The sequence below is a fragment of the Epinephelus lanceolatus genome, chromosome 19 (genome assembly GCF_041903045.1).
Source record: "Epinephelus lanceolatus isolate andai-2023 chromosome 19, ASM4190304v1, whole genome shotgun sequence".
Classification (NCBI taxonomy): Eukaryota; Metazoa; Chordata; class Actinopteri; order Perciformes; family Serranidae; genus Epinephelus; species Epinephelus lanceolatus.
This window is the reverse complement of record NC_135752.1, coordinates 25123907-25150517: the sequence shown is the minus strand read 5'-3', so window position 1 is coordinate 25150517 and position 26611 is coordinate 25123907. Positions and strand designations below refer to the sequence as shown.

General features: G+C 41.1%; 1 protein-coding gene across 1 annotated transcript in view; it reads left to right on the top strand.

Annotated features, from left to right (window-relative positions):
- The window catches only part of LOC117269380 (matrix metalloproteinase-17-like), a 114197-nt gene that overhangs the window by 81469 nt on the left and 6117 nt on the right, over nucleotides 1-26611 (top strand). The window contains exons 5-9 of the mRNA XM_033646351.2: nucleotides 5784-5960; nucleotides 6901-7003; nucleotides 10442-10524; nucleotides 13202-13354; nucleotides 13978-14235. Coding sequence (XP_033502242.2) covers nucleotides 5784-5960; nucleotides 6901-7003; nucleotides 10442-10524; nucleotides 13202-13354; nucleotides 13978-14235 — 774 coding nt within the window. The remainder of the gene's footprint in view (nucleotides 1-5783; nucleotides 5961-6900; nucleotides 7004-10441; nucleotides 10525-13201; nucleotides 13355-13977; nucleotides 14236-26611) is intronic.

Sequence of the window (26611 nt, the reverse complement as noted above, 5' to 3'; positions counted from 1 at the left end):
TTGGAGGAAGTTGGTAATGATGTTGGATGCAGGCTCCTTGGGTCTGGAGTGGCAGATATTTTGGAGATAGAGGAAGTTGTTGGCAATGATCTCTGGTTATTCAATAATTTGTCTGGTCTGGTCTTTTCCCGTGAGAGCAATGTTTTGCATAATGGTGGACTGGATGTTGGCCGTGGGCCACACCACCGTCATTGGCCAGCTGTATGTCCTCAGCTGCTGCATGAATCATCATCCCATCTGATGAGTCTTCTTAATGACTGAGTAAGAGTGACCCCAAAGGAAGATTTTACTTTCTAGGAACTAAAAACCTTTAGATTAGTGTCTTGTTACCGAGTTTTGTTGTGTCATGTTGTCTTAATGAATGCAAATTGACTATAAGGTAAGTGTTTGAGGGTCACTGTACACATAATTCTTATGTAGAGATTCATTTTAATAAATATTTGGGCTACACCTTGTAACTACTTGGTATATCTGTTACGCAGGTTACAGAACGAACAAAGCCAAGGTTAGCTTACTAATATGTAACCCAGATAGGTTAGTATGATTAAAGGAGCTATATGTAAGAAATCTAAAGCAAATAGTTGTAAAATCCTCCTAATATGTCACAGAGACTAAGGAATAATGTTCATATAACATTCTGATCTCACTGACAACAATAGTACAGCCAGAATATTTGCATCTAAAAAAAAATTTTGCAGTCTGCAAATCATGTTTATGTTTTGAATTTGTGTTTTGGCCTGTTGCACCACCCACCGCCGTCTACCAGTCACGCAGTCAGTAGAGTCTCAGCATCAGTTACAGTTACGACTGAGCTACAGCAGCACGGCAAGCAGCATTAGCAGTGTCCCGGTACACAGCATTAGCAGTCTCCCCAGCTGTATCCCGGCAGCAGCGTTAGCAACAGAGAAGCCGGACTTGCTCCAATGGTCCGCTGGAAAACCAAAGATCAAGGACGCGGCGACGCAGCCCTGCCATGGCAGCCGCCTGTGGGCAAACAAATCAGTCTCCAGCGTGCCGCTGTCCAGCAACCTCGAATCTGTAGGGGAGCGGGGGCGGACATGACTCGCAGCAGTATTTTGAATTTGAGTGCAGTAACCGTTTTGGCCACATTCTTACATACAGCACCTTTAAATGTTGAACACTTAGTCTTAAACTTAAAGGAAATGACCACTTTAGAATGAAAATACAGACAGTACTTACTCACCCTCATGCCGACAAGAAGTCCAGTGTAGTTTTTTAATCCACAAAACTTGTTCGGGATATCAGAGGATAACAGCTAGCCGGATTTTTCCATACACTTGAAGTGCATGGAACCCACGTCCAAAATCATTTTGAAAATGTAATAAAACTCCACTAATGCATTGAAAAAATGTCAGAACGGCTTGCCCATCGTAATCCAAGTGCCCTGAAGCCGCGGCATGCAAAACTGACTTGAAAAGACGTAATTTACTTCACTTTTATAGCATCATTTCTCACCGTGGTCAGTTAGCCTGCAACTCGCGAGACTCGAGAACAAGAACATCTCCGCATGTCTCCAGTCTCGCGCAAGTTGCCATGTAAACAGAGCACGCCTGTAGGCTCACTCTTTTCCTCTACTCATAGCTTAACAAATTACATGTAACATTATTATTTTTCTTACTCATCATTGGTTTAAGTCACTGCATCTCCTGACAGAACAGTAAGGTTGAATTTTAGCCTGTATGCACGTTTTCCACCAAACATTGTTGAAAAAGAGAAGCTGATGTTGTGGAATGAAGGTGTTAGATCTTAAAACATTATCCTTATATAATATCTCAGGCTGTCAAAGCTACCACAGATTCATGTTGACTGAGTCTTCCACAAACATGTTGGCCCTGTAGGCAAACTTCAGGGCCACTGCAGGGTGTGAGATATTTTTGAGGTAACCAGGCATATGTCTTTCAAAGGTCCTCTAAGATCAAAGTCAGTGTATCCTGTGATCCACGTTCTTGAAGATTGAAGGAATGGACGACTGGAAGAGTTCAAAGGTCTAAATTGAGTAATGCCCATCTTCAGCATCCTGTAATGAAATCATTTAGGTTGATATAAACCTATGTAATGGCTCCGTGGTGAATCCAGGAGAACAAAGATAGGAACCCCAGAATATAAAAGAATTCAATAGTCTGTACAGCTACACAAAAGTCCTCTCTGTTTCTCTATCTCTCTCTCTGCTTTCCTAAATGAATCTGGTTCATCCTCCCAATTCTCTCCTCTCCTACTTTGTCCACAGGCATTACGTTCATTCTGTCAGCCTCCCATGGACCGTGAATATGATGACATGGTACATACTCTGTTCTGAGCCCCTGTTCTCTCTCTCTTGCCTTCCTTTTGTCCACCTTTCCTCTCTGCACCATGTGCTCCTGTAGATTAGAGTTGGCATTTGCCTTCTGAATACCCCAGTTGGGTACTGTAAGCACGAGCGCACGTCCCGAGCCGAGGCCAACCTTAGGTTAACTGAATGCAGACTTCAGCCTAGCCACCAAGGAACTCTAAGCTAGCTTGGCCTGACACGCTAGCTCTCCATATTTTTGCAAATCAAAATCTCCAAGCCCCAGGTTTTGTCTTGCTTGGCAGAGTCAGACAAAGAGTTTGAGAGGCTTTTTCTTTTCTTCTCCTCGCTGAAAATAGAGGAAAAGATGCTTTAATAGCCTGCAGCCTCTTCAGGTGTCTCTCCACACTCAGGTTTTGATTGCCAGCCGAGGGACTCAGGCCATTTCACCATAGTTATCTCACTACGCCACATGCCTAACAGCACTCAAAGCCTCCTGAGCTGTCTGTCACGCCTCTTAATTTGCACCATAAGCAGATGAGCTGAGAAAGGATAGAATACCTGTACAGGGGTTTGACTGGGTCAACTTAGGACATTGGTCACATTGGTGAAACTCTCCACTGGGCCCTTCCTAAGCCATTTACAAAACATCTATTCATGCTCTGTTCATACACAAACTCTTAATGCATTGAACAATGCATTCAGTGTGTTTGACCATTTGAACCACACTATGGGTTGCGGATAAAAAGCGCGCTACCAGTAATCCATTCGCACATTACCGGAATCTACAACTAGTTTCCCACACATAGCCAAAAGCCAGTAGAATCTGATGGGTATCACACTTTTAGAATTAGAAAAACTATAACACATCTTCATCTTATGTCTCTAAATTACCCTGTAACTAACAGTCACAGTCGTAACTTATGTTCACCCCCTCATGCAATGCTGAGCAGTATCCACATTGTTTGGGAACAGGTTTCTCGAGATATTTCTCAGGATGTTGCCTCATTATGAAAGACGTGTAGGTAGTCTGTATCAGGGTTAGGCCAATGGACAATGCCATTGTCGGCAATGGTTGTCAGTCATTGACCACTGAGCACAACATGAGCATTTAAAGACCAGGACGTGGGTTTGTGGTGGCACTAACAGTATTCATTGCATGTTTAAAAAGTACCAACTCTGATTTATCTACCAGATGATATGTATGCTGCCACATGGGCAAAGTGGAACATTTTTTAGCGATAAGGTTTGTGGCTATCATCGTGAAGTTGTCACCAGATTTGCTGACATCCGCTGGGCTGTCTGACGTTTGTGTCTTTGTCTGTTTTTTTATACTTCCTGTATTTAAACATCATGCGTTTCAGCAGGTGGGTCAAAAATTAACAAAGCAGCGTCCGGAGTGAGTTATTAATAAATTATAGAAACATAGTGTGTATAATTTACCTCCTCTTAACCTCTCTTTTTCGCACACACAGACACAAAGGCCATTGTGCTCTGCCCTTGTCTCAGTCTTTAGTCCTCCTGACAGTTGTGCTATGATGATTAATTTATTTATTTAACCGTTATTTAACCAGAAAAAACTCTCAAGATTAAGATTTTTCAAGAGGGTCCTGTCCAAGACAGGCAGCACCATAAGTTACAGACAGACAACACAGAACAAAAATACAGAATAAAAAATGTACAGCTCTAAAACTGGCAATATAAAACACAAAATAAGATTACTACAAAGAAAAGCCAAAAAAGTGTGTTAATATATACTAAAATGAATCATAAAAATGCAAAAAAAAGGCAGCTACACATGATTACAAAGACCAGCCAAGACACACTGTGACATTGGCATATAGAAGATGTTGTACAAAAATCCTGCAATAGTGCTTTGAAACGGCAGGGAGGAACCAAAGAGTGCAAGTTTAAGTCCTTCTGTAGAAGGTTCCACTTATAAGGAGCTACATACATGAAATGCTCGCTTGCCAAACTCTGTGCAAAGCTGGTGGCTCCTGGGTCAAGTTTAGGTGGTTGATTAAGGCATGTCTTTTTGTCCCCCTCCCCCAACAGCGATATCTCCATCCAATACAATAGCTCTTGTTAGATAGGAATTGGGCAAATTTGCAGGAAAGCCCAATCAGTCTTTTTTCAGCATTGGCAGTATAAAAACAAAATCGGGGAGTGCAGCAAAATGCCGCCTACCTACTTTTGTTTATACAGAATGCAGCTTTTTCGGGGCAATGGGGGACATGAGCAAGTAACAAAACGTGTAGCTCAGCGTGTGACGTAAACAGTGACGTGGGAGGGAAGCCGTGGCTAGTCAGGCAGCGATTCTCTCATAAATCACCCCGTCTTTCACCGTCCCTGTCATTTGATGGTTAATGGCCTCTTCGTTAGCGAGGACAAGGAGGGCGCGCAATTCCTCGTCTCCCCATTTGCTCATCTTTACAGTGTCTGTCAGGATTGCGTTTCCCTCTTGCTACTAGCTGCTCGCTAATTCCTGCTATCAGCTGTTTCCTGTTTATCCACCGCCAGTGGCTCGCACGTGCGGCGTCATCAACAGCTCCTCCAACAGCCCCTCCCGTTGCGGAAGGCCGCCTCGGTCTGTTTAAACTAAAAGGGTTCTGCCAATATGTCTACCCTACAAGGCGGAAAATTGAGTACCTCAGATCAACTAATCCGGCTCTGTGTGTCTAAACGCTCGCAGCTTGCCGGCAAAATGTGCCAACATTCGCGGAAAATCTGGCAGTGTAAAAAAGGGGCTACTGTAGGCATCGTCATATGTCAGTTTGGTAAACATAACCCAACCCTAATCTATGCTGTTTATTATAGAATTATTATTATTATTTTTATCCAGGTAGCATTCTGAATTTCGTAAAGAAAGTTAAGAATAAAACAACCATGACATGGAGCACCCATTTAGCTCACCTGGTTGAGCAGGCACCCCATGTACAAAGGCCCTGTCCTTGCCGCAGCGGCCACGGGTTCAATTCTAACCCGTAGCCCTTTGCTGCATGTCAGGCCAAGGCCATTGTCACTGTACATGTAGAATGAAATTGAATGCAACTCTTCAGTGCAAGTTAAGAAAAAAAGAGCCTATAAAAACAGGAACAAAGTGTATAGTAAAAAGTGAAATTAAAACAGTAAAAATATATGACATTTAAAAACCTTTGTTTTATGTAATAAAATAAAGTTTTCATTCTGTTTTTAGCTCACTTAAATCATTTTTATTGCAGCAAAATCTCTCTTGCAGTTGTTTTTATTGTTCTAGTAGGGTACCAAAAGGGTAATTTGTACTTGCAATATTTATCATTTATATAGTAAAAAAAATCATACTTGGCATTTGTGTATTGATACAATATTGCCTTGCAAATATACTGTGGTTTATCAATTTTTCCCCTCCCTAAGGCCTATATCCTTTGACCTTTGGATTGTGTTTGCTTTCCTCGTCTAATGCTTTACCATAATGTGAACAGTTATTTGTTTAACGATCGCTCTCTGTCTCCTTCAGACTCTCATGGGATGGATCTGTTCGCGGTTGCAGTCCATGAGTTCGGTCACGCCATCGGCCTGGTCCACACCTCGGCCATGGAGTCCATCATGAGACCGTACTACCAGGGTCCTGTAGGAGACCCTTTGAAATACGACCTCCCGTACGAAGACAAGGTCCGCGTCTGGCAGCTCTACGGTACGAGGAAACATGTCGTTATGCGTGTGTTGTGTGTGAAAGAGAAGAGAGGGGGGGATTAAATTAGTTGCATTTCCATCAGAGTTTCCATTAATAATTCTGCCTCGAGTGTTACAAAAAGTGCACATGAAAATGGTATTTCAGTAATTGACTGGTAGTGGGGAAGATGCTGTCGGGAAATGAAACAAAGTGGCCATGTGATTAGAAAGGGAAGTCACTGTTGAATTTTTTGCAGTCTGCCTCTTTTGGTTATTTTTTCAAATACTTCATCAAGCCTGTGTCATTATCTGCTGGATATATAGTTTCCTTAATTGTGTACAGCAGCATATCATCATGAACATGGAATTAAAGCTACACCACATACCGTCTAAATTAGCTGTTCATTTGAGTCCCTGAGGTGTTTCTGCCTCTTCCCCAACGTCAGATGATCAGTGTTGTGATATCTCCGAGTGTGTGTGTGTAAACATTGTGGAAACATACACTGCTGCCTTCAGAGAAGCCGTCTCTTCTCCACTGACCACGGCTCGAGAGCCTCTGCTGTAATTATGTATGTTTCCCGCTGCAGTGGTGGAAGCAGCCGTTTGCTGGTGACAGCTCAGCAGAGTGAAGATACAGAGGCCTCCCCAAGCAGGAAGCAGCAGATGATGAACTCTTTAGAGGAAAGTTATTGATTTAATGAAAACATGGATGGAGTTAATTGGAGCTCGTTATGGCATATGACCTTATCACACTATTCACTGTAGGAGAGATATGGCAGTGTGAGGAAATAGAATAGAGAAGAATATGATGGAACAAAGAAATTACAGCAACACAAAGGAGGGGATGATTACACACAGTATGTGGCATGTTGTGCCATGGTGAAATAGAATCAAACAAGAATCAAAAGAATATTATTATTACATATGTTTTATATTCAAGTTGACATGTGTCGTCTCCCTAGGTGTCAGAGACTCAGTGTCCCACACAAACCGACCAGGCGACCCCTCCCAGACAGCTGAACCTCCTGTCCTGCTGGACCTGCCTGAAAACAGATCTGCTCTCCTGTAAGTAGAATACATTAACATAGTTGCAATCATAGGTGTCACTTACACTGGGGGCATTTGTTTCTGTCACTTTTTAAAGCATCATTTATTGAGAATGAAAAATAGCTTGCACCAAGAAATACTGACTTACAACTAAGAATGCTTTGATTGGCCTGATGGCGATTCAGCGGGCTCTGCTTGTTGGGGCCAGATCCCCGTGCAGAGCATATTCAAATTTGCTAGGGGCGGGGCATCTGGATTTCCAGGTTAGGTTATTTGCACAATAAGGAAACACACATTGCATTGGAAATATAGAAGAAACAAATGAGCATTATCCAAAAAGAAATTCTGTAAATTTAAAAAAAAATCCCTCCTAGCCTACCATTGTGGTCTCACGCTGAAGCCGTCGAAATCTGGCGTCAGACACAGCCGCAAAAAGCTGTCCTTTCACGTTGGCATGATACGCAGTCAGTTGCCTGTACTGTTTAATGGTGCCCAACAGTGTCAAGGGGAAATGTGGCGGGATGACATCATCAAGTCCAGTAACCATGACTTTCACCAGGGAGGCCGGTGTTCACTTCCCGTAAGATTATAAAGCCAAAGCCTGCTCTTTTTTCCTAAACCTAACCCCGTGCATGTGCTGGCAAAACATAACCACATGTGTTTGTTGTTGAAGGAAAAAAAAGTCAAATGTTACTGCATTATATTCCATTATGTTTTATATTTCAAATTTGTTACCTGTAGGGGTGTTCCATATCATCTTGTTCATGATAATACTGGTATAATTTTGAATATCATATGAAAGCACAGCGTCTCTCCCTGCTCCTCTCTCTGTATCACCAAGTGATTTTGTCATAAACCTTTGGTAATGTATACCTACATGCTGCTCCCAACTTGACAAATAACTACATATATGTGAATGTGAGATAGTTGTGGTATCATAACAGCCTGTCACAGGTTACAGTGTGATGATTGGAGGAGAAATGGCAGAGCATAAAGGTCCAGGTGGGAAAAAAACAACTCAATCATTTAGGATTTTGCTAAAAGAAAGAAATCACCTGTTAATTTATATATATATAGATCCCAGGGGACATTTTTTGTATTCTGGAGCTGTTTAAATGTAATTTGTGTAGATTCTGTTTTGTTGAACTATTAATATTGTAACAGAGTTACTGTTGTTGTTCACAAACTAAAGAAATTAGACATCATTTTTGTTTAGTTTTTACTGAATATTTGAAGCAAACTCCCCGTTTTGTTCTTAAATAAATGCTAAAATATCTTTTTACTAATTTGTCATATTGTCAAGAATATTGTTATCGCAAAATATCACCCTGAAATATCAAGATATTATTCTAGGGCCATATCGGCCACCCCTGAATCTGAACCCTAAATTTGTTTCTCCTTTAAATAAATACATTTCCACCATAATTTGGTGCATAAAAATTCACTAGAATGCAGGAAATGAAGTTCTTAATTTCCTGGAGGAGGATCCCCCAGACCCCCAACTTAATGAGTCCCCCCTCACCAACGTTGAAACAAAACCTATGCCTTTGATAGTAGCCCAGGCTATGCTCTTTGGATGTGCCTTTTTTCCCGACCTGCGTAAATATCTAGTCTGACCTCATACATTCCCCTCCATCGTCTGAACTCTTACGTCCCCACCACTTCTCAACACAAAGTGATGTCCCTTGCCCGGAATCTTTCACCATACGCTTGTACCCAGATCAAATGGCAGTGATCTTGCATCACCAAAGTCACCACTTTTTGTGAAAGCTGATGTTTTCCAGCCTTTACTCATCCTGTAAATCCCATTCAACACAACACTGCCTGGGCTGTAATGTCCTGAGGAGTGCAGCACAGAGGAGTGTCAATCAAAATAGGATGGAATGGCACGGTGCAATTTTGGCACCGAAAGTGACACTTGCTCCACAGCGGACTCAGGACACATCTTACAAGGGCAAGTGCTGCTCTTCGATGGGGCTTCAGTTTGCACAGGTGGACATGCTCGGAAACTTCTGCAAAAATCACATAAACAGTTTTAATGTACATGTTTTCCTGTTTCACGCTGATATAAAGTCCTTCACTAGGCATGTTTTCACAGCCATAAAAGGGTGACTTCATTAAAGTTAGGGCAATAATAGAGATTCAGCTCCTTCCATAAGAACACTACACTCTTAATAGGCTTCACACAGGTGGTATTTATTGCAGGGTAACTGTATTGAATGTCATTATACTGAGATTTCTATTTTTCTGATGGTTCCCTGTACATGAGCATAATTATATTGTGATTGTTTTTTAATTTTCTTACTTTTCTTCCCTGCACACTTCCACTGATAAACAATGTAATGAATCCATGTGGGAATACTCAACATTTATTGTAAAAAAAAAAAAAAAAAAAAAAAAATTTTTGGTGCTTGATATGAAGTCATAAGGTGCCAACAAAGCAAATTAGCAAAGAGGCCGAGAGTGAGCTTGGGAGCCTGCCCGTCTAATTAAGTAATTCCCTAAAGCAAGTTGGGCAGCTATCAGCCTGTAGTTTTTTCAGATTATCGAGGATAATTAGGCTTAATTTTGTCCATTTATGTATTTTGAGTGTACCCACACACACTCACACAATAGACCAAGCACTAACCTTAAAGTAGCCCCCGCGAGATCCAAAGAAAGACTTCACAAAAATGCTTTTATTCTGAGGGGCTGCATTCAAATTAGTTTCAGAGAACACACACACGCTCACACACACACTACAGTAAACAGTAAGGCAGCACTAAGAAGAAAGGTGAAGCTAAACAGGCAGTTGTGGATATTTAATCATCGTTTCCCCTCCGCTTTCGGACTTTCACTGCCGTCATTAATCATTTCCCTCTGACTCCATCAGGTCATGATGCGTGAAAAAGCTGGATTAGGCCTGACAAGGGCACCAATGCTGACCACTAGGCAGTGGTGTAGTGTTAATAGAGCTCTGAATAGAGACCTTTGTTGGTAATATAAGGCCTGGCGGGCTCCCACTCTCAGACCCATGGTGCTAATGGCTTCATCATTGGCAGGCCGGCCACGTCAGTGCTTTAAATCACTTAAAAAACCCCGGGGATAAACACACCGAGGGACCTCACTGTGTCAGCCTGATAGCATCTCCTCTATTGTTTAGCCTGGTTTCACTGATTCATGCTCCACCACAACTGGGTGAAAAGAAATGTGTGAATAAAAGTTTGATGCGTAAAATGATCTTGAAAAGGATCACAAAATATCTAATTTAAAGCAGTATTGATGATTTTTTGGCAAATAAACGTCCCTTATATAGACACGGAGTAATCCATTTTAGATGATTGGTACCTCAGAGCGCAGAAACATTATTGTCAGCGCCGTTCAAAGATTTAAACTGTCCAGTTTAACATAAGAGCTTCTTTTTTCCACCTCTTTTCACAATGTTCTCTCCTCCTACTTCCCTCACATCTCTCTCAGGCCGGCGCGAGATGCCCCAGACAGATGCACCAGTCACTTTGATGCAGTGGCCCAGATACGAGGGGAGGCCTTCTTTTTCAAAGGTACGGAGTCACAAAGGGAGAGAGACAGAAGCAAAGCTACAGAGCTGCGTGGGAAAAATGAAAAGAAATTAGCTAAATGAGCGGAAATAGAAGCAAATTAAAAAAAAAAAAAAAAAAGGGAGAGAGAAAAGGAAAGAGGATGAAGATGAAAGAGTGGGGTTGGATGCGGACGCCCAACTGAGCCGGTTGAGCCCTGCTGAGAGACTGCAGTCCAAAAATTACATCAGGCTTTCATGCTTGCCCTCTGGAGGAATGACCTCTAGCCTCCCACTGACAGCAAAAACAAGAAACAGACTTGCATACCTTCAGCAGCGCAAGTGTTGCAAAGCATGCTGAACTTTAACTGACATTTTCTAAACCTTTATTAATCATTTACAGAAGATGACATTAAAAGTTTAGCGATGATTGTTACAGTCATTTTGCCATTTCAATGTTTTCTTTCAAATGTGGGAATTGATTAAAATGTAGATTTAGCTCGCAGCTCCAGTCAGCCTGCAACATATGGGATAGAGTCGGCCTGCATACACATGTTTAACCAGGCCTAATGCTTGAGAGACATGACTCAGCCTGTTATATTTTGGTTGTTATGAGCACAGCATTATGAATTTTGAAAGAGTGTTAAACCTTCATTTTTTAGTCGGCCTTGGAGCTGTTCTAAAATGTCACCACATGGGTAAACTCTGCTAAAAGTACAGATCACAATAGACACATTGCAGTTGAAAGGAAAAAGCCTTTTGAATGACACTGTTAAAAAATGAATTTGTAACTTTTTGTGATACACAAAAGACGGAAAGTTCAAACAACCCAACTTGTCAGCCTTGAAATTTGACTTCTACATTCACAGTGCAAACTGATCTGTTAATCTCTATTATATTCATTTACATTTGCATAAATATGTTTCAAGATTTCCCTCAGGGACTGCATTTAGAATAACAAATAATTAAAGCTCCAAGCAGCGATGAAGAGGCCCTCACAGAGCAACTTTATCCCAACTGCAGCCTTCCCCACATTAGGGGGCGCTATGGCAAGGCAAGGCAAGCTCATTTATACAGCACATGTTGGCAACAAGGCAAATTAAAGTGCTTTACATAAACTACCCTACTCATAAACACTGAGACAAAGTGCTAAAGATACAGAAATGAAAGTTACATTGCAGTGTAAGAAATGAATAAATATTTGATTTAATAAAAGGCAGCTGCAAACAGAAAAAAGTCTTCAGCCTTGATTTAAAAGAATTTAGATCTTAAACCATTTGGTGCTTTATTAACCAACAGTCATATTTTGAAGTTGATTCTCTGAGAGACAGGAAGCCACTGTGAACACCTCATTACTTGCCTGATGTGATTCATTTTCTTGGTCATAGAGAAAACTCGAGCAGCAACATGTTTTCTGAGTTTTCTGGGTTTTCAAGAATAGCAAGGCCGTTGAAAATATGCTTAATGATAAAAAGTAGGTTGGGGGCGCTATAGAACCAGTGCCTCGCCCAAGCCCAATTACATCACCAAATCCAAGAAATTCTGAGTTGGAACATACATGAAAAGTTTCATGAATTTTTGTGCATCCTAAAATCCCCAAGCATGTTTGTAAAATGAGAGTGAATGCACAAAATCAAAGATGGCTGACTTCCTGTCTTGCAAAAATATGTTTATAAAATGTCATATGCACTTAAAGATGATAGCAATTGCTGTGTATTCACATAAAGTTCACAGGTATCCACATGTGCCCCAAATTTTGTGAGTTTTAAAAAACAGCAAGGGCATTAAAAATACCTTTAAAGATAAGAAGTAGGTTGTGGGCACTATAGAACCAGTGCTACACTCAATCCCTATTACACCACCAAATCGAGGTAACTAAGGGTTGGAACCTGTGTGAAAAGTTTCATGAGTTTTTGTGCATCCTTAAGTCCCCAAATGTGTCTGTAAAATGAAAATCAACACAGAAAATCAAAGATGGCTGACTTCCTGTCAGGCGAAAATGTCGGAAAAAAAATTCAAATGCTCTCAAAGATGATAGCAATGATCCACTCAAATTTCGTGAACATCAAAGGAACTTTATCCCAATCCTGGCATGTGTTTGGGGGCACTATGGTTCCAGCTGGCCATGCCCGATTCCAATCACTACAGAGCTTTTAACAGTTTTGATGTGCATGCCAATTTCATGAGTTTTCAACCATCCTAAGCTCCTTCAAAAATGCAATTCCACAGCATCATCATAATAATAATCTCTGCAGAAACAATAGGTTCCTCATACTTTCAGTGACAGGAAGTGCTGGGCCCTGGCACTTTTGTGCTCAGGCCCTAATAATGGCCACCACTTTTATGGTAAATAGTAAATTGACTGTGCTTATATAGCGCCTTTCTAGTCATCCGACCACTCAAAGCGCTTTTTACATACGAGTCATATTCACCCATTTACATACATTCATACACTGGTGGCCCAGGCTACCGTACTAGGTGCCAGTTTTTTTAGCTCACTCTCACACCGCTGGAACAGCCACCGTGAGCAATTTAGGGTTCAGTATCTTGCTCAAGGATACTGCGACATGCAGGCTAGTAAAGCCAGGGATCGAACCACTGATCTTCCAATTAGCTGATGACCCACTCCACCTCTTGAGCCACAGCTGCCCAGTCATCAGCATAAATAATGCTGATCTTCCAAACTCCTCTGTTCCCCTTAGGAAAGTACTTTTGGCGACTAACACGAGAGAAGCACCTGGTGTCCCTGCGTCCCGCTCAGATCCATCGCTTCTGGAGGGGCCTCCCAACCAACCTTGATAGTGTGGATGCTGTGTATGAGAGACCTGGGGACCACAAGATAGTCTTTTTCAAAGGTACTGTACCAAAACAAATCTGCATTCCAATATGTTCACACATCTAGAAATGAGTCTTAAAATGTACATAAAGTTATTCTGGTTCAATGGCGTCAGTGTGCATCTGCAATGATTTTCTTTTCTTCTTTCTTCTCTCTTTCTGTCACAAATAAAAAGTAAGAAAAAAAATGAGATAAAGTTTAAGTTTTTTTTTATTATTTTGAAACTTCTGATAACTTGCACACGCTTTAAAATGTGATTCATCCGCACTATAAAGAGGAGAGATGAAAAGAGGCAGTTCACACCTTTCTTACCGGAACTTTGAAGGAAATTGCGACTTTTTTTTCTCTGTTTGAGAGCGCCGTAGAGTTATAAATTTAATTTTAAAAAACATGGGTGCAGAAACAAGGTCATGTTTCACATTTGATATAAAATGTATAACAGCTTTCCTGGCGGAGAACGTTCTCTGTTGGCTGTGTAACAAAAAAAGGTGTGAATCTTTTTTTATTTCACGAGTGTCCTTTACATATCTTTCAAGTCTCTCATCTTTTCAAATGTATCATCTGAAGGCATACACTGTCTGCTGAGTGTGATGTAGAAAGCTATAGATTGTAAGATGGATTTTCTGTGTCCACCCTCTTCAGGTCTAAAGTACTGGGTATTTAAAGACAATATTGTGGAGGAAGGCTACCCCCGTCCAATCAGTGACTTTGGCCTGCCCTTGGAAGGAGTAGATGCAGCCTTTGTTTGGCTACACAATGACAAAACCTACTTCTTCAAGGACAACCACTACTGGCGCTACGATGACCACCTGAGGCGTATGGACCTGGGCTACCCTAAAGACAGCACGCTCTGGAAGGGGCTGCCGCCTCAGCTGGACGACGCCATGAGGTGGTCCGATGGTGAGTAGCCATGAAAGTACTTAACTCTTCCATCAATTCGAAGGACTCCAAACACACGCACACACACACACACACATACAGATGAGACTTTATCATCCACAGTTATACTTGTCATGAAAAAGATGATTTTCCGGCAGCCTGTTGAGAACACAGTTGTTTTGTTTCCCAAGAACCTTTCTCTAGCTCCTCGTAGTGATTTCCAAGTACTCCCAGGCATGTTGTAGTCCCTGTAGTGTCCTGGTTTTGCCCTCTCCTGATGAGTCATGCACAAGAGAAGGAGAGGCAGTTGTTGACTTTTACATCCTTTGAGCTCTTCAACCTGTCACATAGAGTAAAGCCAGTCACTCTGCAGAGAAATGTAATTTTGGCTCCTTGTCCCTGAGATCAATGATCTCAGTCTTTGTCACTGGCCAAAGTTTAAGACTAAAGGTGAGAGTTGGAGTGAAGCTAAAATGATGTAAGCTCTTCTTTGTGGCTGAAGGCCTCAGTCAGCCTGGTCTTACTCCCAGGGCATCAAAATACACTGCTTTGGCAGTGACATGACACCAGGGGCAAACTTAACTGAATGGGACGCAATGGGCTTTCAACCAACTCCAGTGTAAACATATCTGTGTCATTATTAGACATTCAGAGCAATGGCCGTAGTATAAAGAGCAAGAAAGTCTGCTAAGGGCAGATGGGAGGGGAGGTGGATGGGTACAACAAGCACAGGACTTTGACCCAGGAGACCAGTGTTAGTGTCCGGTGTGAAACTGAAAGTCAACGTTGAGTAATATTGTCACATTAGTCATTACTCACATGAGTCGTTCGTCAGGTGGAAGTCACAGGAGTCTACTCATGATCTTTTCCTAACCTTTACAAAGTAATTTTCAATCTAGGGCTGAGCAGTATAGCAGTAAATTTGGTCAAAAATATTGTGATATTTGATTTTCTCACTTATCATCCAGCCTAACGACGACCCCTTCTTAGTCGTATGGGTCGACTCACATGACTTACCGCTGCATTCCTCTGCGTCAAGACAAACCAACACAAAAGGGTGCCCCAGGTGTCATTACAGTGACACTGGGTGCTTCTACCAAAGCATCAAAATATGATGAGTGTATCCTCCTGAGAACCTGTGTCCTGAAATCCTCCAATGAGGACACCACATTTTGGGTTTACTTGACCTTATACTTCATTCTACTTAACTCAGACCTGTTGTCCTCATTCGTGGACACTTTTTGTGCCATCCAGTGGTAGTAAGTCCACAATACACTAATCCATGTAAAAACAAGATGGCAGCCATCTCTGCCAAGTCAGTCTGCAGCTGATCCTGACACAAAAGTGGACAAGGTCCAAAACCTGATCACATTTTATGGTTGAAACTTGTTTATTTGTGATAAATAATGTTTGAAGTTTGATATGGCAACAAATTTGACATATTGTAGCAACAGTAACAAGATGCTGTTAATGAGGAAGTACTCATTTGAAGACATTGGGACTTTACTATTGTCTCGTTTGAAGGCACTGGGACTTAATTATCATTGACAATGTTTAGCTTTTTATACTTATTGGGTCCTACTGATCCCAAATAGGGAGGAGAAATTAAAAATGCATACCAAACAAAAGTTTGGGTCTCATGAGGATAGGAATGAAATCACGCTTCATCGGTATACTTCAAATGAGATGCTTGTCAGATGGTTTGACAGTGTCAGAAATCCCCATTACAATGATGAAAATGAGGCGAAGGCTTTGGTCTACAGCCTAGTCTGTTAGAATACGTTCATTTTAGCAGCCAAGTTCCAGAAAGTGTGGTCAGTATCTAGCCTTTCTTATCTTTACTTTTGAAGAATAAATCTAAGGTGCTCACTCCTGCAATTAAAGTGAAGTAAGTAAGCTAAAAGTAGATTAATATAATACCATTCTTGATCAGGTGTCACAAAGTTTGTAACAAGGAAAATCCAGATACATGAATAACAATGATACTGTATCATAGCATACCACAAAAGCAGCATGTCGGCTTCTCTAAAGAACTTCAAATAAATACGTGTGTGATAATGATGTGCCGTTCCTTTTCAATATTCCACAAAGCAAATGATCAAAACCATGTCCCCAAAAGTAATCTATCTCTCGGGATGAAAGGTGCCAGGGACATATCTGACCGATTCTATCTTTATTAAAAATTGATTATAAAGACACACTGATTGATAACATTTAACATATAAATGATGAATCACCACTGTCTGTTTCTTCCAGCACTAAGTGATTACATTTCTCAGAGAAAAATAGAGTTGTAACACCCCGCTAAAGCATCAGACCACTGGTAGCTCTGGTAGCTGCTGGTGCCAAAGGCAACATTGTGCATTATCCTTCTCAAGGGAAATCCTCAAAGAGGAATGAATTACAAGAGAAATATGAGACAAGGATGGAACAATTATGCAAGTTTGCAAACATACAGCTTCAAGTCTTAGATGAAGTTTTACAATGAGATTACAGTTCTGGGCCAACTTACCAGCAGGATCAAAACACTCAGATGGTTGGAAACACTTGAATATGTGTCTTTTTAGTGATGCTACAGCAGCATGACTTTATGGATTAACATTTGCAGTGCCCTGAGGCTGAATCCTATTTACTTTGGTGATCCCTTAACTCTTTCTCTGACACCAACATGAGGTTGACATTTGTGGTTTTGAGTCAAATGTCTTAATAACTAACAGATGGACTGCCATGAAGTTTGAAACACACATCCATGTCCCCTCATATCCCACTCTGAATCAGTCAGAATAATTTTGGTGATTACCTTTTCATCACCAGGTGGAAGTTTCCATTTGTGTAGTACTTCAGTTTAGGACGACTTGCAAGAAGTAGGGCTGACCTGAATGCTTCAAAGCTTCAATCACTGCCATAGCAATCAACCTCCAAATCAGCACTTGAATGCCTTGATTCATGTTTTGTTTTTTTTTTTCACCACTAAAATGGCGGATGGAATTGAAAGGCGGTGGCAAGTGTCAGACATGAATGAGGTCAGTGTTCTCAGCGCAGTCATCAACGCACTCTTCAAGCAGCAAATTGGCAGTCTGAAAAGAGAAAGGAATGAGGCCCTACACAGTTATATTCCAAGTTATTTATAACTTATAGAAACTTTGCTTGCAATAGTCCACCATCTCTAAGTCCTACTACAGTTGGCTTTATAGTTGATTACATATATGAATATGTCGGTGTCATCCAGGTTGTGGTAATCATAAGTGCTATATCGCAGGCAACTCAAGCAAGTCCAGTTGCCTGCGATATACTTCTGATTATTTGAATGCTTGATTACTGTCACCCCCCCCACCCCCCCCACCCCCCCACCCACACACACACACACACACACACACACACACACACACACACACTCCGCACCCGAGGTCTCATGGTGCCCAGGTAATTATCACTGAAGCTTCAAAGCCCCAAAATGGTATTTGGGGCAGCCCTACTTATAAGTTTATTGCCTATTAGCAAATGTTAGCACGCTAATATGCTAAACTAAGATGGTAATAGACATTCTAAACATTACACCTGATAAATATTAGCATAAAAGCATTATGATTGTGAGCATGTTAGCATGCTGACCCCACAGAGTCATTATGTCATGGTGCCATTGTCATTAATTACATATCCATCTTTGAGTGGAATACAGGGTTCTCATTTGAATAAAGAATCATATGCTTGATCACGATAACCCCCCACCCTGCACCCCAGGTCTCGTCATGGCCAGACAAAGCTTCGAAGCCTCTAAAATATGGTGTTCGGGACAGCCCTACTAATAATTTTATCGCTAATTAGCAAATGCTAGCATGCTAACATGCTAAACTAAGATGGTGATAATCATTCTAAACATTATACCTGATAAGTATTAGCATGCTAGCATTATGATTGTGAGCATGTTAGCATGCTGACCCCGCAAAGCCATTATGTCATTGCAAGAGGTGCCACTGTCATAAGGTTACATTATATTGATGTTTTAGTGGGATACAGGGTTCTCATTTGAATAAAGTATCATCTTATTACATCCTAGAAGTGATTTGAAATTAAATTTAATGTAGTTATTAAATTAAATCAACCTCTATCCCTCATGGACAGGATATTTAATATAGAAATATCTATTTCAATGTAAGGTTTGTTATCATTCAGTGCATTCTGTCATGACATTTATTCTATGTTTATTTGAGTTTATTTTATTTTTGGCAGTCTCCCTGTATATCCTGTTGGCATAGCTGCAGTATGCAGATTAGAGGGCATTTGCATTTGATTGCTTTTTTTTCATGTGTCAAAATATTTTTTTAACCTTTTATCTGTCATTTTGACGTAACACACAGTCCTTTTTTTGCCAACCCTCTGCTTCACATCCACACAGTCGAACACATTCAAACCTTGGAGCTCGCCCAGTGTAATCAGTGGGAGCAGCTCCACTGTAGCAGCTGAGTGTCAAGGTCACAACGCCCGCCTCCATCAAAGCATCACAGTCATCTGATCGCATGTGCATGTTAATGAGAGGTGTAAAATGGGCTAACACTGTTTGAGAAACTTTTGCAGTGTTTTTCCTGTTGTACTGTGCTGTTGTGTGTGTGCGTATTAAGCTCTGAATAATGCCAGGGCATTTTTAGATTTTAAAAATACCCCCCAAACCAGCCACTGAGTCCTGAAATTTGAGGCCACTCTCAGTGGGAGCCTGGATGTCCCTAATCCCCCTCTGCAGCTTGTGAATACAAGGAAGCTCTTTCCCTGTCAGGTGTTTAGTGGTCTGTGGTCTGTATTCTGTCCTGCTCCAAGCTCTTTGAAGTGTGTACGCACATGTGTGTATCCGTGCATGTGCGAGCAGAGGCCAGTCGCACAGCCCTGACTTCACTTCACTTCACCCGCAGCCATTATCACCACAGAGCCGGGAAGGGTAAACTTGGAAACCTATGCGCACAAACGCACATAGGCAGACCATGGGGCATGAGAACTGGAGCCACATCAAAGCCTGTTCTCTGTTTGTTTCACCAGCTCAGGATGAACAGAGAGAGAAAAGAGATAGAGACAGACGGGAGGGGAGAAAAGAGTTCTATGACAGCAAGAAGGAGAGAGGAGATACAGTGACACCTCGTTATGAAAATAGAACAGAAAGACGGGGAGGGATATGTGAAAAGGGGAATCCAGACAAGAGGAGATATGGGGACACCTGAGGATGAAGAAAGATAATAAGGACAAGAGAAGAAAAAGAAGAGATGTTAGAAAGATAGATGGCTTGACTCAGAGGACAGATAGAGAAATCATAGAGAGACAGAGAAAGGCAGTAAAACCATAGAGAATGGTTGCTCTGGAGGAAAAGAAAGGGGCGTAAAGGGCATTAATGTAGCTGTAATGATGATAATAATCATAGCTGCTGGCATCGATATGGCACCCAGGAATAGTTTTGCATTTTAGTGATGGCAAGAAAAACGTAAAGGGAGTGGAAAATGAAATTTATCAGGCATGAATATTATCTTTAACCTGTAGAGGAAGTTCACATAAACCAGTCAGCATTCGAAAGTGGTGTCACGTTAGTAGAGTTAGAGGAAATGATGCTGTAGTGATTTTAAAATCTTTGTGGTGACAACCTCCAGAAAATACTAACACAAAGAAAGCTAAACGTTGATTTATTTATTGTTGTATGTGATGTGGGAGACGACCAGTGAGAAGACATACAACTTGGCAGCTTCAGTTGAAAGGAAGTCCCTGATAAACATGAAGTTTGGTTAACTAAACTTTACTGTATTTCTTACTTTTTTAATAGGGGTTTTGAAACTAAGGTTTGAGTCAATGTCCAGTCCTAGATATTTATGTTCTGTGACAACCTGTAACCTCTCCCCAGAGATGAAAACATCTGGTTTCACACTTTTGTTGTTTTTTGAGAAAAACATACAAACAGTTTTTACACGTTAAGTGGCGGACAGGATCGGTTAAGCCAAGATGCGACAACATAGCATTTGTTACCTTGGCTGCAACCTCCTCTGACATCTTCCCATGTCCAAAGATAACTATGTCATCAGTGAACATTAAGGTGTCACATTTATCACACACAGACGGAAGATCAATAATACATAGTGTTTGCTGAATAGGATTGGACCCGGTACAAACCCCTGTGGAACACCAGTTGATAATTGCATAAGGTTTGAGGTATGATTATCAATTTTGACCAGTTGAGAGTGAGTTGAAAGGTAGGATTTGATAAGGCTGAGGAATTCTATGGAGAGGTGGAAGGATTGAGTGATTAAGAGTGTCAAATGACAGCTCCCACTACTCTTCTTTTGTCCACTAATGCCTTGACTTTTTCTAGGACATAACATCTAGCTGTTTCTGTGGAGTGATTAGTCCTGAATCTGAACTGCATTGGGTGCAGTGAGTAGGAGCTATTGTTGAGGTAGTTAGTGACTTGCTTGGCAGCCAGTTTTTCATACACCAAGTTGCACCGCAGAGATTTCTGACAAAGCTGCAAGCAAGCCAGCACAGTCACATTTAGGACATGTAGGAAAGACAAATAGCATGGTTTCCAGATCAAATCATTCTCTCCTTTCATAACCAGTAAATATATGCATAAATGATATGTCAGGTACATGAAAACAAGCTCCTGGGTATTATTCTGGACATTAAATTATCATGGACAAATAACATAAACAAAATAACTGCTAAAATGGGACGTGGTATTTCAGCTATTAAAAGATGTTCGATTTTTTTTTAACAATAGACTCAACCAAGCAGGTAATTAAAGCATTAATGCTCTCTCATCTGGATTATTGCCCAGCTGTTTGGTCAAGTGTGACAATGGATAAAATAAAGAAATTACAAATGGGACAGAACAGAGCAGCACATCTTGCACTCTGTTGTGGATACAGATCAAATGTGGTTGCAATGTATGATAATCTGGCTTGGTTACATGTCAAGAATAGACTACAGTACACATTGCTAGTACTCATCAGAAATATCTCTGTTACAAAAGTTCTGTTCATTTTATTTAAAAACAAATGTATTTCAGTCCAGATAGACATCACTACCCTACAAGACATGCTACAAGAGGGAACTTTATATTACCAACAGTAAGAACAAACCCAGCCAAAGGTACAGTAAAGTACAGAGGTATGCATGAATGGAATTCACTCCCTCGATAAATGACGCAGGAAAAAGATAAAGCTACATTTAAATTCTATTGAAGCAGCACCTTTTGACAAAGACTTAGGTTATCCATAAAACAGACAAGAGTATAGCTGTCAAAGTTGTTAATTAATATCAAGGTAAGTTTTACTGTGTCGTGTGTCTCAGGATGTGAAGGGTCTGTCTTTGTTTGTGGTGCAGGGACATTTAATCAGTGATGGTTTTCTGTTAGTAATCATATTTTTATGTTTTCCAAATGAGACTACAAGAAAAGGTGACCTATGTAATATGATTCATACACTGTAATGACTTTCATGCATGGTAAAAATATTATTTTTCCTGGTAACTATTCCTTTTAATGGACATGTAATGTGTGTATGGAAACAAACAAATGTGAATGCACAGCATTATGTAAATACTTGGTCTAATATTACAGTAATGGTGCATCATCAGAGCAAAATTTAGCCTCGAAATGGCGGTTACTTACCAAATGAAATCATGAAAAAGCATCTTAATAATTGTATTACCAGGAGCTGTCTTGGTTGTCTGTGTCAGTGTTTTAGTCTGGTCCTCTTATTTTGTTAAGTGTTATATGTGAGGTTGTTTTTGTGCACTGTCACAAAAAGTAAAGTAGTAGCTAATGGGGGTCCTAATAAATTAAACTCAACTGAACATGCTGCTGGCAACCAACATCATCACAAAAGCATCGCTGTGGTAATTTAAAGCCCTCTTTAATATGAAACATGAATAAATATACACTTTTACCAACAAAAACAAACTTATTGAAGTGTATCAACAGAGCTTAATATAGATGTTCCTGCCACAGGGACTGTATACAGAATACACCATACACCTCTGAAGTCGACAGGGGCCCAGTACACAGCAACTATGTTACACACATCAGACCTCTCCCAATGGGAAACAAATAATAATACATTACAAACAATATAACAAAATGGTGAAAAAAGAATATTAAAATGAGAAAGGCCTAGTATTAAATTAAGTTCATAGTGATAATGACACGTAATGGAATAAAGCAAATTTAAGGAATCATTAACTCTGCTACAGAGGGTTTGCCACAGAGCTCAGATGTCGTCCAATAACATTTAAAAACACACCAGTGAGCCACATTATTACACTAGTCGACAGGGTTCTTCATCACCATGAACATGCAGTAGGCACTAGTTTATTTTGACTATATCCCCAAAACACTGTCTTGCTACTGCAAATACTGAGTAGTGTGTATTAATCCACAACTGAAAATAGTTCCCAATAAACACACTATTTACTCGCTGCTGGGTAATGTTTGCTAAAGACTACAGTGCACAACTGTTTTAGGAAATTACTGATCCTTTGTTCAAAGTGACACTATATATTCGTGGCCCAATTGACATCTTCAGTATGAATGAATGAAGTTTGGGGCAGTGATCTTCTCATGTGATTTGTTGACAGGAAACATTTACAGTCACAACAGTGTCAATCTTTATTTCTCGTGTTTCAGTAATGAAATAATAGAGGAGTCCCTCCAGACCAGATATTGTCATAAAGCAAATCCAATTACCCCTTCATAGCTCTAGAAAGTATTGCACAATAAAGACTCTTTGGGTGCCCACTAGGTCACCTGGTAGGGCAGACGCCCCATGTACAAGGGCTGTGTCCTTGCCGCAGCGGCTGTAGGCTCGATTCCAACCCACATCCCCTTGCGACATGTTGTTCCCCCTCTCTTTCTCCCCCCTGCACACCATACTTGTTCTATAGAATAAAGGCAATAAAGCCCCAAAAAATATCTGAAAGAAAGTAAGGAAACTCTTCTCAGACAATGATGCAAATTACTGTGAGGTCATCTGTTGCATGGTGTTGCTGTATGGCAACAATTACTTTATCTCAGTTTTACTAAAAGTTACTTTTACTGTTTAGTTGTGAAAAGGGGGTCTTCTTATTTAATATGACAAATAATCCATCACATACATGACGGGATTTGGCCCGACAGCCCACTGGTCCGACATCCCATTGTTCCGACCATATTAAACTCATTGTTCCGAAATCATCATGATGCCCTGTGGTTAAGGTCTGGTTAGGTTTAGGCACAAAAACCACTTGGTTAGGGTCAGGAAAAGATCATGGTGTGGGTTAAAATGAAAAAGAAAGTGGCAAACACATAAGCCGTGAGCCTGCTTCGCCTCAAGCCTTTCCCAGCTGACCCAGAGCCAGTCGCGGCGCACCATCAAGGCAGAAATACGCCTGCCGGGAGCTGTTCAGCACCGCGGAGAGCTCCCCACACAACCTGGAGCCCAGAGTTAATAACAGGAGGTTATGGTGTTTCACTCTCTCCTCTCTATGACACTTGTATCTCGACCAGTAGCCTACTTTTGTTGCATTTGCTGATCCTCTGGTACACAAATACAGTATGGCCTAGTATAATCACATATCGGAACAACGGGACGTCAGACTAATGGGATGTCGGACCAATGGGCCTGGAGTACCTGGAGAAAACCCATGGAGAACATGCAAACTCCGCACAGAAGGGCTCCCACACCCCAGATCAAACCAGGAACCCTCTTGCTGTGAGGTGACAAAGCTTACCACTATACCACCGTGCCGCCTAAAAATATTTTAGTGAAAAGAATATTTATTTACTTGTGCACATAAGTGAAAAGTGAAAAATGTGAAAAGTCTTTGGCAATTAGACCCCATCGAGATGGTATATATCTAAGGAGGGTGATGAATCCATAGTCGAATATGGAACCCCCCAGGGCCTAGACGCTGGTGGTGGTAGAGGTGGTTAAGATGAGATGAGAAGAGGATGTGGAGAAGATGGAGATGTGCTGATGATCTGGATGAGTGGAGGAATGAGCCTTTGTTGAGCTCGTCCTGGACTCTGGATACAATGGCTGGAGGTGAACGGGGTGGAGGAGGGTGTGACACTTCTGCCTAAAATGACATCTGACGGCAGCAGAAGAGAGAGTAGACTTACATTTTTGCAGTAGCATCCTGATTGACTGATAGAGATTGTAGCAGAGTTTGATTGGATAACTAGAAGAGCGAACACCCATAGTCAGCTGATTAGAGGAGGCAGTGGGAGTGGGAGGGAGAGAACTGTGAATGGATGATCACAAAGAAAGTCTTCCTGATTGAACTTTTGCCTTTCCATGGTGACTGCATGCGAACATGCAAGCGATCTGCCTGTAATCAGCCTGTTGGACTGTAATCCCCAGAGCTGATGATGCAGAGGGAACTTCAGGTCACTTGTCCTGGCCCTGGGTCAAGAGAGGCCCCAAAAGAGGTTATTAACCATTAGTGGGAGAGATATTACATTTCCTCACTACTTTGGACAGTTCTAGGACTTTAAGCCTCCAAGGAAAAGAAAGAAGAATTTTGGAAAAGTGTCGTTCAGCCCTATGGGCTTGGACTCCCAATAATAGTGATAGATGGATAAGGAGGGTGACTTTGTGACTGTGTCTGTCTTTGTGAGGGTGAAACTCAGCTCCAGACATCCAGAATGAGGACATTTTGGGAAAGTGAGGCTAATATATATAATATATCCTCATTGCAAAAGGCCTCAGAGAGCTATTTTGGGACTTGTTTTTATGGTTAAGGTAGGACTGAGAGAAATGAGTCCTCAGAAGTTTGGAGGCACAGTGTGTGTGTCTGTGCAGTATAGAGCATACCTTATTTTTATTCCAACAGGCTGCAGCCCAGCTTGAATATAAACTCACGATTATGCACAGGAAATGGACTCGGCGCTCTGTGAGCCTTCACCCACTTGAAGGGGTGAAGGCTCTTTATGGGAAACTGCCGACAGTACCACTCCTTGTACATTACAGGTATTTTATTTATTGCTCATGATGAACAACAAAAATCGCCTCATCTCATCACAGGAAATAAGAGTTTCTTGTCCTTGGTTTGAGGAAATGTAACTCATTGCTTCCTCAGAGACAGAACAACCGAGAAGTAAAAACCTTTACACCTTATTTAGGAGTGATTTCATCTGTGATTTGGCATTTACTACCTAGGAAATGATGTCTCATTCTTCCATGTAGCCATGCAAACAATAAATTGCTGAATTATTCATTTAATTTAGAAAGTGATGCTTGAACATATTGTTCACCAATTCTTTCGTAAATATTCCACCCGGGGTGCGGGAAACATTCAGAATTAAACTGAATGCTTTCATCATTCTCCGTCCTTCTCTTCTAGTTCCTCTCATCTCATTGCCTTACTTCCTCCAACACTTGGCTGAACACGAGGTTCGCACCTGTGTGACAGAATAATATTCAGTTATTTGCTCTAGTTTTTGTGTGACAAGCATTTAAAGACACACAAAAAAATATTTACTCCACAGTTAATGGCGAGCTGCAAGGCCATTCACAAGAGAACATTCTTCACTTCGCTGGAGCTACTTCACTTGTTTATCTCTTGCCTTTTATTCATTTCAATCACCAGTTTAGAAAATGAATGAGCCACAATACTATCACCTATACTCCCTTTTTGTGTGTCTCAGTCACCAGTTAATGAAGACACTGAATGGGCATGAATAGCATGTATTGTGGCTGGTGAGGTGAATAGCCTTGTACAGGAGGAGGTGCTGGCCTTCCAGTTAACAAATTCTGTTTCTGAGAGTTTAAGGATAATGATTTTGAGCTGGTGATACATATTCAACATTTTTTCCCTCTCCCTTTTTGTCCTGAACACATGTCCAATCAATGCATAACTTGATCTTCATATTAAAATCAGATATTATATTTGACATGCAACAAAAAGAGCGTTTCGCAAAATATTGCCACCTATTTGATGAAGCTATTTTTCATAATGGCGCATGGCACATTATCAGAGGCTTTGTTCCTACAAAGTGGTATTTTCATTAAAAGCACTCAGCATTTAGTTTTTTCCTTTGTTCTGCCAGTGCCCATTTGGTATTTTGGAAACTCTAATTAACTTAAGTACCCTGAAGAGAAAGGACAGGCACTGCAGGGGGGTGTGTCAGTAACGATCAACTGGCGTATTGCAATTATGGTGTCAAGAATGCCCACAAGGGGTTGCTGTGTGTTCTGTGCTGGCACAAAGACCCCATAAAATGACATGCACATTTAAAGTATAATTTTAACGCAACATAAGCAATAAGGCGGAATCAGTCCTGATTCTTCTGATAACCAATTTCTTTATACAGCAAAACAAAATCTGCCTTCTCTCCAAAGACTCTAATTTAAGGGGTGTTTATGCACGCTCCTGCTGGTGCTCAATTATC